This window comes from Triplophysa dalaica, chromosome 2, assembly GCF_015846415.1.
Source record: "Triplophysa dalaica isolate WHDGS20190420 chromosome 2, ASM1584641v1, whole genome shotgun sequence".
Lineage (NCBI taxonomy): Eukaryota > Metazoa > Chordata > Actinopteri > Cypriniformes > Nemacheilidae > Triplophysa > Triplophysa dalaica.
Window position 1 is genome coordinate 21,261,172 of NC_079543.1, and position 15,775 is coordinate 21,276,946.

General features: G+C 40.3%; 1 protein-coding gene across 10 annotated transcripts in view; it reads right to left on the bottom strand.

Moving 5' to 3' along the window:
* Nucleotides 1-15,775, bottom strand: part of fat1a (FAT atypical cadherin 1a) — a 75,339-nt gene that overhangs the window by 34,612 nt on the left and 24,952 nt on the right. For all 10 annotated transcript variants that reach the window (XR_008905116.1, XR_008905119.1, XR_008905117.1 and 7 more), the window contains exon 4: nt 5,520-5,581. Coding sequence is in view for 7 of the 10 variants with exons in the window: in XM_056736733.1 (XP_056592711.1) it covers nt 5,520-5,581 (62 nt within the window). In the remaining 3 variants the exon portion in view is untranslated. The remainder of the gene's footprint in view (nt 1-5,519; nt 5,582-15,775) is intronic.

Consider the following 15,775-nt stretch of genomic DNA (forward strand, 5'->3'; position numbering starts at 1 on the left):
ACGGCGGCACCCATTGGCTTCTATTGTACGGTCAGTCATAGGTACCGCCATGGTTCGTTACCAACATTCTTCAAAATATCTTCTTTTCTGTCATGCAGAGGATGAGCAAATGATGTCAGAATCTTTATTTTTGTTTGAACTTTCCCTTTAAAAATGCTTTTGCTTTTGAAACGTCATAATTTTCACATCATAAGGCACCTAAAAATCAGAACTACCCAATTAACTTCAAAACCGTCTGACAAACTAACATGAATTTCATTGTTGTTCAAGACAGACCATCTCGTTTGAAAAGCAAATGAATGTTTTGAGCATTAATCTAACAAACGGGGTGGACTGTTTTAGTTAAATTGCCTTCAGAGAGCATTCCTGGGACAAACGAAGACGAAAAGTTTGCCGATCTAACAGCGAAGCACTTTTGTCAACACCGTGAACGGTAATAGGGATGAGAGCTGTTTCAAACGTGGAAAGACGTGGGCATTAAGCAGACTCTGGTGGTTTGTTGAGCATATACTCAAGCTCAGAACACCGTGTCCAATCTCAGCTGGTACCCGTTTACCAGCTCATTAATTTCCGCTGGATATCTTCAGTTAATCTCGAAAAATGCCCATTTGAGGCGGCTTAATGGTACGCTGGTGCATACGCTGATGAATGCAAACACAAGGGGAGACGCAGACATACACACTATTTCCCGCCAATGAACTCGGCAGACTCGCGCACCGCTCAATGTGAAATTACTGCATCTTACAGTGGGAGCAGACGGATAACAGGCCGGCGCAGTCATTTGAAAGCATCTGTTCAACACTCAGTAAAAACTTTCCAGTAGTTACACACACATAGAGTTTGGTGTTAACAGTTAGTAAATCCATTATGTGTATTTGTTTTTAAAGCTGTCCAAGCGCTCCGGCCAAACAGATTTAATTAAATAAGAGGATCTTGGTCAGCTCCAACAACCGATTCTCCTGAGCTGACTGTTTGTTTGTAATGTATGCTTGCGATGCATTGCTTTTTTAGCGCTTCCTGGCAGAACTGTCAGGAGGGAACTCAGAGGGGAAAATTTCCAGTTCAACATCAATTACACAAGTAGATTTTTTTCAATATCTTAGGAAAAATCAAGTTAACAACATGTCTGAACAAGCTGCACAATTTGAGGAATTCGCATTCTTGTGTACAGGATATACTTGCAAATGGGAATTTCCAGTGTTATGGATGTGACATTTTCAATCAAAACTTGAAACATAAATTCTTAGAGAATGCATTAATTACCAATAAATCATCGGTTATATTTTAATACACCCCTGATGATAGAGTCAAGACATCAGAAAATTGTCTGTCTATGCACAAGTTATATATCTTAAAATAGAGAAAAATGCATAGGTTATGGATGTCAAAAAAATTGGATGCACATTTTTGTGAGACGCTATACTGGTATGGACGTGACATTTTCATAACATGAGATTGGAAAACCATGCTTTGAAAACTTTAAGAGAGACTTTACACAGCTATTTAAACCTATTAATGTTGACATTTGACCTATCAGTTTTGTGAAAACCTTGAAAACCTTGATTTTTTCATCTTAAGGTTGACACTTGCATGAAATTGGCTAAATCTGGGTGATGTATCGAAGTATGTTCTCTAGAGTAAGGGTTTTAGTTTAAACCCCCACCCCTGAACATGGCAGGCGTTTTTATCCCAAGAAACTTACAGTGGACTTAAGGTGTTCCTTGGGATTCAAACCCAACATCTCTGTGCCGCTGACAACATTCTAAGAGGAATTCTAGGAGGAACTGTAGTATCTACATAAACATGCCTGGCAAACAGTCAAAGCAACATTCACATCCTCAGATGCTCAAGGTGTATTCCCATGCACAAACTTGACTCTGCAAATCAACTTAAGTGAATCCCGGTCATATTTTGCTGTTACCTTTCTAAAGTTCAAAGACAGTTAGGACTTTGATGATCTGACGTGCAGTGCATGCCTCGACATGTCCCAGATCTCTTCCTGCAAACTTTAACACACACACATAAACGGCCTCACCCTGCCCCCATAAAACTGCCTCTACCCTCCCCCAGGCATCGACTGCCCCAACTAACCTAATGGGACCCCTGACCAGCAGCTCATTCCGCAGTCTCCTGGGGCGTTGTACCCAGCAGGAGAGAACAGCCCATGGGACATCCAGACTCCCGGGCGGGAGGCTTGGTGAGACCAGACCCCTGGGGGGATGGTGTCAATAAAGAACTTCCTGTTGCTGGACCCCTGACTAAACAGCAGCTAAAAACTAAATTGCTGTGGTTGTCATGACTACCACAGTGGGCCACCGGATCCAGGAAAGCACAAGAGAAATGGGATCTAGAGGTATGCATGTGAAAAGCAACTGGAGTTCCAGTCATTTGTTTATTTACTTTTCCCTGCGCCAGTCTGAAGCTGAGGGGTAAATCATTAAACACGCTATCACTACAGAAGGTGTATAGACAGCAAAGACGGTATAAAAGATACTATAGATCTACTCACTACTAACTATTTTTGCCTTCTTTCATCCATAAGACTAGGAGGTCATCCACACGAAGATGCATTTAAGTATATAAGTAAAGATTTTGTATCGTATCAGCATTCTGTTCACACGTATCCGGAGCCTGAAACCTTTATTCTTTTAAACCGGGTCCCAGAGTGGATCCATCTGAAAACAGCACCCTTGCGTTTTTGTGTTTACATCCGATCCGTATATTTTCTAAACCGATTATGTCATCACCCCCGCGCAAATTTTATGTGAATTCTCCAAAACTTCTTCTCCGTTTTAGTGTATCTCTGTGGGAGAATTACAGCGCCACACCCTGATTCGGCGTGTATACTACATCGTTTTAAGTGGGTTTAACGGTTTCATGTATGCGCAGATATTTCTTGAGACAACGCGGTGATAAGGGAAGAAAAGATTGGATAGGGAAAGGTCTGGTTTTGTGTGGATGTGGCCGAGCTGTCCAAGTCAGTTAGTAAGCTTGAGCCTTTTTCAACTTTTTCATCTTTAATAGCAAAGCTTTAAGGGGACGAAATTAGTATCATAACCTCTCAGAAGAGGGTTTTAGCACGCTTACAGTCTACCAATTAACCCTTTCTGAGGGTCACTTTAAAGCGCCACAGTTACAGCCATCAAAGTGCCCCTTCGGTACAAATTAAGTGCTTTCAGTTATCATTTGAAGAAAATGATCTAAAATCATCAGCTGTGAACACTGTTCCCTTCATAAATCGGTTGGTGCCTGGCCCAAAAAGATTGTACTTATTTAGCCCTATTTCTTTCATTCAACTTCCATTCAAATCAATTATTGAGAGCTACGCAAAGTGTACATGTATCCCTGAGGGTGTGTTCACACACCATGTGCTTTCAGTCTGAACTACTATTGGTCTATGTACGCATTTGTCAGACAGGCAGCTGCACTGCATTTTCTTCCATTAACGTTGCATTTTTAAAACGCAGCAACAGATTTGCAACAAATTTTCTACTTTATAAATTATGTTATGAGACTAGGACTGTCACAAAATCAGATTCTAATGACACTATTATAGCGGTCAAAAGATATTGAGTGTATATTTAATAAAAAAACTTGTATTTTGTGTTATTTTGGGGGGGGGTAAAACTGGTGTAATATCACCACATTCTACATTGGAGTGACAACCAGATACTGATCCTGGATTATCTATGATATCATCATATCGCTGCCGTCCTTCACCTTGTATCTTCATATTTTGTGACTTTTTATTTTTTGTCACCCTATATGTATGTCACTGGGTTTAGCAAATATCTAACCCATAAAAAGTATTAAAGTGCTTGTCAACTTTCAACTTAATCCTTTAAAAATAAAGGTTTTTTTTCCATTTCCTAAAATTCAGAGAATTTTGGCAATCAAAGGTTTTGGAAGGACACCAACGATATGTGTAGTCGAACACAACCCTAATAATAACATCAAATATCACGCTATTGTCAATACCAGTGTATTGTGAGAACTCCACATTCTGCTGTTTTTAAATTCAACCACACGTCCTGTGAACGCCACAAAAATAATACATCTGATTTGTGTCTGGAGGTCATGACCCTAAACCAGTCTAATTATACAGGGTTTAATTAACACCAGCTTTTTCTGCCAACCCACGACTAGTAGTCTCCAGACAGTTCTCTACAGATGCATTTCGTTCCTCTGTTTATAAATATGCCTTTAATTGTGTGTTTATAGTTCTTCTTATTAAACCCATAGAGACCCATGTGTGCTAATTATAATGAATTTCAAAATCAGGCCCGGCCACAAATGTATGCAATTTCACTTTTCCATTTAAAAGTGCAATATAAAAGTTAAGTAGGCAATGTCAGTTGGAAAAATCATTCCTTACAGCTCTTTATAGTTTAAGATAAACCGCATCCAACCTAAATAAATAAATCTACACGCACCACCAAACTCCAATTCCGAGAGTTCAAGAGAAACAGAAAGCTTCTTTAATTAAAAACCAGAAGAACAGATTTAACCTTGAGGGGATCCTGGCACTTCTAATATTTAGCTGAATTGTTGGCATTAGGTAATTACAAGCCTACAGTCTGTCGGTCAGCGAGCTAAGCTTTGAAGTCAAGTGGAGCTCCTCACATCACCGATGCGTGCAGAGGAGACGGGAGGACGGATACTGGGTGAGCGTATGCTTCGGGGTGTATCAACCTCCCTGCTTTTATTTCCTGTCCGCATCCCTCCTGTCATTTGCTCCATTTTGCAGAAATGGCATGAAAGCGCTGGAAGGGGTTGGCGCAAATTTGCCAAATTAAACAACGTGCCACGGGCCATGAATTGCACAATCCATAATGATAATTAAAGGAGCGTCGGTCTCTCAAGTCTCGGGCACATAACTTGCTGCGATATCAGCAATCTGTGGTTTTTGGGAGGCAGAAGTATAGGGGTGGGCAGACAAGAGTTATTGAGAGACAGGCTTGCAGCTCAATTAAAATCCGCAAGTATAAACTTTGGCAGGGCAAGGTGACGCTTCCTGTTCTGGCCTGCCTAATCCCGAGACGGTACACTGAGTGAGAACAAAGGCAAACCATCCCCCCCATACACACACATACACTCATGCCTACACACCTACCCTCCAAACATGCACACACACCGGATATCCAAATCCCCCCTCATGCCTGCAGTTTAGTTTGGTGGCAAACTCAAGCTTGTGGCTTAAAAGTATTTTCTCCCTTTTAAGACTTCGGAAATTCCCAAGTAATATTCAAGGTTGAAAGTTTATTTTTTATTTTATTTATCCAAATTGATGTACAATGCATTCAAGCTTTCAAAGCTTTCAAAGTCTTCAAAGCCATGACCTTGGGTTTGCTAGTGTCATGCTTCACATGTTAAATTTCGATTTATGCACTTTGATGTCAATAGGGCAAGAATGTGCTTGAAAAATATAAAAACAAGTTTATTTTCATGTTTTAAATCTTTTAAAATCTTTTTTTGTTGAATAAATGAGTGTGACTGGTCAAAGCATTCAGACGTTTTACCTCCAAAATATGTTCATCCTGTTGTTCTCGGTCCAGCTTTCGAGATGTGGTGGTGACCAGACCTGTAAATAAAAAAGCTCAGCTTAAAAATCGAATCCTGATATCCAAGTAAAATCAAATTCACATACTGCAACAGAAACACATTTATAGCATCTTGTCATCCAGAGGGTACATTTATTTAAAGCTAATAATAATAACAAAAGACTAACAACAGACTTGCATTCTTAAAATAAACCTTATTTTCTTTACTTACTAATCATTTTTACTTCCCAAAGGGTTTTTTGAAAGATTAAGCCAACTTCTGGGGACAATGTTTGCATCCTCCCAAAGCATAGTTAACTAAACCCACACGCATAAGCGCTAAATAAATACCACATATTCAGCAACACAGAACAGCAGAAACAGGCCTTGCTATTGTCTCTTGACTCTTTCAAAGCTGAATAAATACTTGTGCATAAAACACACACACACTCACACCGCCTGAAAGCACAAACCTCATGCTTAACCATCCACACAACAATCACTGCAAACAACTTCAACTCCATTGAAAGCTTTTAGTGGAAACCGTCACTCTGTTTACTATATGTGTGAATGTGTATTTGAGTGTGAGCGTTTGAAGACTTCCCTCAAAGGCTTTACATTACATTAAAAATAGGATCTGTGGTTAACGCAAATCCAATTGAAACTGAATTCAAGCATTGAACGCTAAAAAAATGGGGAAAAACGGCAGAAAACCATCGAACAACAATGTAAACGAGTACACTTTCTGTGCCGAGCATCTCGATTGCAGATAATAAGCACACTTGTGTTTCTCCGTCACTATAATGGTACATTAGACGGGGCAGAGAGCGTGGTGGACGTTGCCAGTTCTGGCCACACGAGAGCCGCCTGCCGACCGCACCGCGTCTGATTAGCGCCGAAAAAAGGATTTCCGAAACCAGAAGCTCAATGGCACACATGCAGGAGGCATAAATAGCTCGGCCACAACACGCCTCTCGCTCCTGTTCAAATCTGTGTTGGACCGCTAACCGTCTCTTCCTTTCATTCGCGCATGACAACTGAAATAAAGCGTATGTGAGGGTAGACATTCAAATTTATGCTCTTTTAGCATATTTAGACATGTATCATTAACATTTAATGATTGAAATGAAAAACGGGTCTTTTTTTACTTCATATGAATCTTCAGTGTTAGAGAATCCAAAGTTCTAATAGTGGAAGATGCCTATTCTAAACCATCTCTCAGGAAGTGACACAAGGAAGTGAGGTGATACAATTTGATGAGTTAATCGCGTGTATAAAAAGAATAAGGGATACGAGGCAGGGTGTGGTAGAATGACGTCTGCTGTGGTAGCGATGGAACAAATACAAAACCAAGATATGAACCCATTCTTCACCTGGCTATTGTTCCACAAGAGCGCATGTGTATATTTCATTTCGAGGCAGAGGTGTACGGCTGTTAAACAGACACACAAGAACAAGCTGCAGAAAAGACGCCTATGGTTCATAACCCCACAATCCATTTTTCCCTGCCCAAAAAGCAGCGGTCTCTTCATTGTGGACCGGGAAAATTATAGTTCTGCCATTTTGGGAAAGAGGAAAAACAAGAAACTCAAGAGGAGATGGAGCAAAGCAAGAGAGAGATAGAGAGAGACAGACAGACAGAATTAATGATGGATACTCAGCGTTGGGTTGAAGGTTGGCAGCTGGATATGAATCACGCTCTGTTTGCAGCCTCCTCATTTCATTAGTAATAGAGCCCTCAGATGATGTTTACCCTCATTGTTTCTGAGAAAGCAAATGAATTCTGCCCAAAGATTTCATTATTTGATCCGTGACTCTGTATTCTGAGGTATTTAGAGTTGGCGCTGGTGACCCTCGGCTAAAATCCTCCATGCTAACCGCTGTAACTCCTACAGTAAACACATTGTGAAATCTCTCATATGATGACAGTGCCAGCACACTGCCCCAGTTCCCTCTGGAGAAAAGAAAGAGATGAAATGAGAGGAAACGAGTCAAAAAAAGAGCAACGGAGTTCTTTGGTAAATGACACTCTGGCCTTTCCTCCAAAACACTTCTGCTCTGTCGAAAAAAGAAGGGCTATTTTCTCTTTCAGCCTCTCTTGAACTTTCCCTCGCTCAGACGGAAGACCATTGATGGACTTTAGAAGTGGTATCATTTAACAGGCAGGAATGCAACACCTCGTATGTGAGGCCGAGGCGCCACATTCCTCATTAAACATCTCCAACACATGTTGAACGCGCTTGGACTGCTCTCAGTCACAGATAAATGTATACGCGAAAAGCTCTCGCGGCCCACTAACAAGCACAAAACAGCCTGTGCCACGGCTACATAGACAAATGAGCATGCATACAAAGACGCACACTATAGTGGGTAGAGCCGGGCAGCGTTCCCGAATGCACCCTCACCCTCCTCCCCATTCTAACACACTCACCCGTACTGTGTGTGTGCGTGTGTGTGTTTGTGAATGGAAGCCTCTTCAGAGCGAAGAGAAAGAGAGGAAAAGATCAGGACTTTGCTGGGGTTGTCTCTTCTAAGAAGCCTCACATTAGCCTTACGCCATTAACCTCCTGCAGAACATTCAATGGAGCTTATCAAAGACCCATCTGAGATACGCACACGCACAGACTCAGCCACACTCAACTTCCACAAAATAACTCAAAAAGCTCAAATGCTAAAATACATTTTTCACAACTATTTAGACTAGCGTGTAATATTGTGAGCAACAAAAATAGTTAAGAGGCGTTTAAATAGGTTTGCAGTGGTAAAGCGAGAGGAAGTCCATCATTTTGATGACAGATGGTAATTTGAGACGATATGTGCAGTGCAAAAATACATTTATTTCTCTGTATTTTTGTCTTGTTTTGCAGTACAAATATAGAAAAATTCTTAAATTAAGATACATTTATCTATACAAAGAAAAATGACCTAAGATGTTAAGACCATACGACTCTTGAATTCCTGAAATAAAAAATAAAAATGAATAAGTTTATGCTTCAACCAACAAAAGAATATCTTCCAATGGGGTACACAAAATAAAATTGAATAAAGCTCTTCATTAAGAGGTAAGCTTATTTTTGCAGGTTTTAAAAACAAACACAACTTTTTTACAACACAGGCCTTGATATCTTAGGTCACTTTGTTTCTCAAGCAATTTTTTTGCAAACATTGAGCAAATTCTCACAGAAACGTAAAACCAGTAACGACCAATGGAAATACAGATAGTTAAGCTTACATGACAAATGGGTACTTCAACTAAGCAACTTTCAACTATTTGAAAATTCTGTCTTCATTTACTCAGCCTCAAGTTATTCTAAATCTGTATGAATATGAGAGATATTTGGAAGAAAGCTTGTTTCCAAACAGTTCTTAGCCACCATTGACTACCAAAGTAGGACAATTTCTTTATAAATTTCTTTCTTCGGTTGACCCTCAAAAGAATAAAGCACAGTTTTGGGGCACTTTTGACAACCATTGTACTTAGTTAGTCAATGGTGGCCAAGAACTGTTTGGTTACAAGCATTCCTCAAAATATATTTCTCTGTGTTCATTAGAACAAATAAATTAATACAGATTTAGAACAATTCGAAGGAAATCATTTTTATTTTGGGGTGAACTGTCCCTTTAAATGCTTTGTTTGTTTCTTGCACGAGTAAACGCTCCTATTACAAACATTATATCTAAAAAGACTGTAAATGCTGTATAACCATTTCGATTTATATTTTTTACTCATCACCACAACTAATAACATTGCCTTTGCATTGAATTTGATTTAACTCACTCTGCGTATTCGAGAGCAAGAATTATGCGAGCCATTTTTACGGACAGAGTTAAATGCCATAGTCTCCAGGCTCTTTTACACTAGGACCTCTTACACTCGTTGGTGGATAAAGCCGACATCATCTGTACAAATCCCATCAGCCCGGTCCAGCGGTTTCGGCTCAGTCGCCGCATTTAGCAACCAAGGCCCCTAGAAATGGGGCAGCTGATGGAAGGAAATTCCTATCTGAGAGTGACAGAGATTACTAACAGGGTGATTTTAGACCTCCGCGTTATTCTGTATACTAACTCCATTTAGTGTGTTGGTGAGGAACAGACAGACCGAGAGAGAGAGAGAGAGAGAGAGAGAGAGAGAGAAAGAGACGGTGAACAAGAATAAAGAGACAAATCCCTGCCAGATAATGTCTCTTTCAAAACATTCTTTCTGATATGAGTATTCCAGGGCTCATGGATCACTCATGCATGAGGACGACCTGGATTTAAAGTGATAAATCGCTGCATTCCTGCCTGTGAACGAGCATGTGCATGCAAGGTCATGACTGTATGTTTAATTTTGTTTTTGAGATCGCAAGACATAAAAGCACTCGCCCTGTCTTTTAAAAGTGAAACGTGTTTCCACGCCACCAAGCGAAAGTAATAAATGCAAAACCATGGTTTTTGTTTTGACACACAGATATTCCCGTCGTGAACATGTAGCATTTGTTGAACCAGAAGACATTTCTGCTTAAACAAACCTGCTGTTTGATTTAAAATAGCAGCACATTCTTTGAGAGCCTAAGAATGGCTTCGCACATTAAACTGGATTTTGCCAGCAGAAATAAAAGATGGTACAAGTCACCTTTAAGGGAAATATATTAAAAAAGCTTCTTTCACTGTGGTGGATTACATTGCATATATTACACAGACAAACAATAAAATACCCTACGGAGAGCTTCTGTGAACGCTGCAGATAGTACAATCTGAGATCAGAGGTCATTTTCTTTTGTGGACTTCTGGTTACGGATTGAATATCAGCAAAGATTTCCGGCGTGTGAAATCCGTGGGTTAGCAGTAAACAAGCAGGACAGGTGCGCTGGTGGCTACGCTTCACGAGCCTCTGAAACCCTGCAACTTTATCCACAGGAATGACACGGAGGGGGGGTGCAAGTCGTGTTTTTTGCCCCGGCGCCTCGTTTTACTTTTACATCCTTAATAACCTTTTGTGACTTGTGCCAACTGTGGGATTCTAAAAGGCAGGAAACGACAGGAAGTTGTTAGACGCTGTATCCATTTCTTTTCAAGGTTGAACCCTTTGAAAAGGGTGCCTGGCATTGTTGCCAAACCCCCAGTTTTCCTGCTATCAAAACGCTGAAAAATGCTAGGAAAGTGGAAAGGAGGGAAGAGGAGAGGAAAGCAGGTCTTGCCGTGATATCCTCCTTTCACTCCAATTAAACAAGCCGAGCGGAGCTCAAAGGCCCAGAGGTGGCTCGTAGACTTCTAATCATCTGAGCTGATTTCTATCCCAGCAGCCTGTGTTCCTGATAATATCGGCTCCGCAAGCGAAAAACTACAGTGGGAAAGGGACAAAGAGAGAGCTAATGCAGATATCATGTATTACACCGGAGATTTGAGATTTTGAGAACGTGATTGTGTGTGTGTGCGGTTTGTCCTACAGAACAAGAGCCGCCTGCATTGTGCCGAGCACAATTCTTTCGCATTTGCCCGCCAGCGAGAGCAATAATTCCCATACACGCCATGGAGACTAACTGCATATCCAAGATGCAAAATGAACACTGTGTGAACGCCAAATGCGTTAAAAGTGATTTAGTGGGTAAAATCGACTCATGCGGCTGCTAACTTTACTAGAAACACATGCATTGTGTAATTTGCGAGAAAAATAGTTATTTTAGTGATGTGAGTAAATCAAATCATCTTGACTGGCAGATGTTAGAAACTTCATGTGGTAACACAAGGGGTACTGCATTATGCCTTATAAAAATAAGGAACAAACATGATGTGTCATGTTTTTGTGAGAGGTGTTTCACAGACTTAGAGACTGCACTCTTTGCCGCAAATATGCAATGGAAAAACAGCTCGATGTTGTCTTTGTCAGACAGACAAGTTGCTTTTTAAATAAAAAACAATGCAAAATGCAGTTTCATTGCTCACAGGAATTAGAATCATTTTCTAGATTCTTTAACTTCTGAAAAAAGCAAAAAGCTACTTTTATGCTTTTGTTCACATGAGCCTGAAGGCATCTTTTAATCTTACTTAAAGGGACAGTTCACAATTTTTTTTTTAAATGTTGTCGTCATCCTCGAGTTGTTCCAAATCTGTATACATTTCTTTGTTCCGATAAACATATAATAATAATGCTGTTATAGCAATAAGCCAGGGTAAATTTATGAATCAGTGTATTTTATACTCAGCCCGACCAATCAGAATCAAGGACAAGAAATTACCATTTTATAAAACCAAACAGTTCTTGGCCACCATTGACTAGCATAGAAGAATTACAATGGTGGTCAAACGTGCCCAAAACTTTCCTACATTCTTCAAAATATCTTCTTTTGTATTAAACAGAACAAAGAAATGTAAACATCCTTTTTTCTTACTATGTTAATCAACGGTGACATTTTTGGGTGAACTGTTCCTTTAATCCAAAACGCAAATATAGGTTGTAAAGAATACAGACATTTGATCTCTGCCTTGTCTTCTCTCTTTCTCACTTTCTGCCCATCTGTGTCTGCTCTATATCTTAAACAAGTCTTTCCCGTTCAAGTGTGCATATACACGAGCTCGCTGGCAGAGGCTTTTTTCTTTATCGCTCAAAGTCCGACTCAGCAGGGTGCTTTCGAAAAAACAGTCTGAAAGCGGCTTTCTAGCAGGTGGGTTAATTTCTCTACACTGACAGGTAGAGCGAGGAACGATCTTTTTTACACACGGCCGAGGTAAAATGCATGATGTAGTCATTCAGAGGGTGCATTTCATGAGGGTAAAGGAGAAGATGGAGAGGCTAGCGGTCCGCCCACACAGCTCGCGCAGAGCAAAGGCCTCTGGGATAGACCACAAAGATACAGGGGGTGTGAAAAAAGGAAGTTGCAAACTAGAATCAGAGAGTGAATATACGCACTAGCAAAGCATTGTCGTATATAACAAATGCATCCTCTTTATGCGGGAACACACACTGGTGTAATGTTATATACACACACACACACAGTTATTTATGCAAGAACACAACCATGCTCTCTCTTCATCACTTTAACTGCCCTGTAAGGAAAAGACTGAGGTCAGTTGGAACAGACTCTTTTGCATGACCTGACACAAAGGAACAATCCGTTCACCTGCAGCATGGGCTCATTATCCTCAGTCACACTCGCTGAACAAATCTGGACTCACAATGACAATGAATGTGGCTCTAGGATAGAACCCAAACTCGACACTGTGTAGTACATATAGACCTGGTCGGTGTCGTGTCATAGCTGGGGGTCGGGGGCCTGGGGCCGAGTCGGCGTGCGGGAAGCATTCTTTTCCCCTTCATTAGAAATAGGCTTGTGCCGGTAGTACATTTTTATCTGCCGGTAATTGATTAAGCTTTTATTACGGTAGACTATAGTATTGCGTTGACGAAGATGCCCACTTTATTTGCTGTACAATAGTATATTTAACATACATAGTCAAATACATATGTAACATAATATTCATGGCTTAATATTTAAATGGTCATTTTTACTGACACATCAGAGGTTATAAATAATACCTGTCAGTGTCAGTACAACAATAGTGCTAATTCTTGATTTTTTCTGGATAGCAAGTAGTAGGATAGCTTATATAGCTTAATAGATATTTAAAAGCAGCACTCTGTGGCAAGATACGTTTGCGTTGCGTTTCAGCTTCAACTTCCAATCAAAGTAATTGTTCTGCCACACTGCCATTATTAACTAAATAACTACGATTTGCGGATAACTGTATTTTAATTGTTAAATTATGAGATGCAAACTGAGGACCAAGCTAACTCTTCAAGTGTGAGGAATGCAAATGGCAATATAATCCATGTAATTTTGGTGCTTTAGTTCATTTATTTGGTTCTATATGGTATTCAGAAACACGTAAATATAAGAAATACGCCCCATTCAACATCACTGTCGGCCACCACTGTAAATAACCTCTATTACAACCTCTTCATAAAGTTCACACGGTCATTCATACATCCCTACCTATTTCTGAACGAGCCATATTTGCGGCTTGCTTCTATGAATGGCCTGGAAAGACTGGGCAAGTGGCTTTGCAATGTGAATACAATGAACTCTTATTTCAAAAGATCGAGGAAAATCCTGTTTTCATGACATGTCCCCTTCAATGAAACTCAAAAGCAGCATAACAACCTGATTACGATTGCCAAAAGACAAACAACACCTTTCATCCAAGCCCTTACACACACACATACGCTCACAACTAAATCATCCAGTCAATATTGTCCGAGGAGGTTTTGTGATCGAGCGCACAAAAATGTCCGCCGACAAACAAATAATCAAACTCAGACGCTGCAGATGTGCGCGTCCCAGAGCCACCAACGAACCAACAAACAAGTTTATTTGGATTCTTCCCACAGGTCCTATTTTTTCCGAAAGCAGCTTTGTAGACGCGCCAGCGCAGCGTTTCGCTGTTTCCAGGCATGTAATTACAGAGGTTTAGCCTGCTGTATATTTAACTGCTTTATCACCAGGCGTGACGTTTTGGAAAAGAAACAAAATACTAATATAGAGGTCAGTGGTGATAACAATTAAACTCGATATTTGATTTGAGACGAATGGGACTCTGTGGTACACTTGTTGGCCGGGCACCAACAGAAACCTTATTTAAATAGAAACAATGCAGGTAGCTGTGGTGTTTTTGCGACTTACGATAAGGGTGAGTGGTATGAGTTAATTGCTTTATGGCTTTGAGCCATATCACATAAAGCAGCTGTGAGGAAAATCGTGAATGATGGCTTCGTTTGAATCTAACAATACCAAGGCAACAAAATTGTCTTGCACACACAAATGCTCACAAAATGGCTGCTTCTACCCTTGTGTAGAGATTTGCTTCTTTCCTCAGCACTGCTACTTAGACTTCTGAGGTGTCTTGTGATGAAAGTTTAACAGGCTTTGATATGCAGGTACACATCCGACACCTCTCTCTCTCTCTCAAACATGCCCTCGCTCTCAATAAATCTCTGCAGTAGCTTTCCTAAATACCTTTAATCTAGAAACAGGCTATTTTAACCTCTTGTAAAAGATAAAGAATCACTCGCCTTCTTTTTTGGAGGTTAATAAAAAATACTGTAGTCTGACAATCTTTTGGTGAAAGGTGAAATCTTTCATCATCTTTTTTATGAGGTGGCACCTTTATTTTCTTAAAAAGCAGAGAGTGTGTGCATCATCTTTGTCATTCATCGTCCATGATAAGCTTGTGTAAACCTGTTCTAAATGAAAATCAATGTGGTCCAAACCAATCAACCTTGAGGCTGAATTTGAATCATTAAACTGATGTACAATAACTACCCGTGATTATTTTAAGAAAAACTGTTTAAGTAAATGTTGCAAATTGAAGTGGATGAGGTACACGATGTAAATAGGTCTGAGTGGAGCAAATCTCTTGCAGATACTGAATTAATTTGGCAGACTTGTGTACGCTACGCGTCTATGTTATCAAGCGAGCTGGATCCATTCCTGATTATTCTCAGTTGTTATGTCTGAGTAAAAAAGTGTTTGGGTGCTTTCCCCGCGCTATGTGCCATCGACATAACAGCGATATCGGGTACGCCTCTGGAGCTCTGACAGGCACCTTAAAGATGACAAAATAGGAATGTCTCTTGAACTGTCGATTACTTTAAATCTTAAACCTCGGAACTTAAAACTAAGTGTTGCAATGACTTCTTATCTGTTTCTCATGGTTACACATACAAACACGGGATAATAACCCACACATCCGTCGCAGAACGGTTAATGTTCAACGACTAAGCAGAGTCAGACTGTCTCAATTTTCCTCTCTTTTTAGTTTTTCGTTCTTTCCCTGGAACAGATCCAAGTGTGGAACAGTTAGTGAGAGAACACAGACTGCTGGAGGACAATCCCTTATTTGGTCTGAAAAGTCTCACTGGCCACCCCTAGCAAAAATAACCTTCACGTTTGTGTATGTGACTACACGGGGGGAAAAAGACCACACAAGTGTGTAAAATGCTGTGAGAGAGCCTGGCCACCAGGTTTCACAGACTGGCCGAGACCTTCAACTGAAATGGAACTTTGAGGCGAGTTTCTCAGACCAGCTCCTTTCAAGTGTAACAAGCCTGAGTAGGACTTTCACATAGCGTGTCCTTATTACATCCATTAAAATCTTGAGCATTTGAGCGGAATGTACCCAATGGTAAATCAATAATGAGATATTTATTATATCTTCATTGTTCCTTGCAGACAGCAACGTGCTCGAGAAGAATGAGA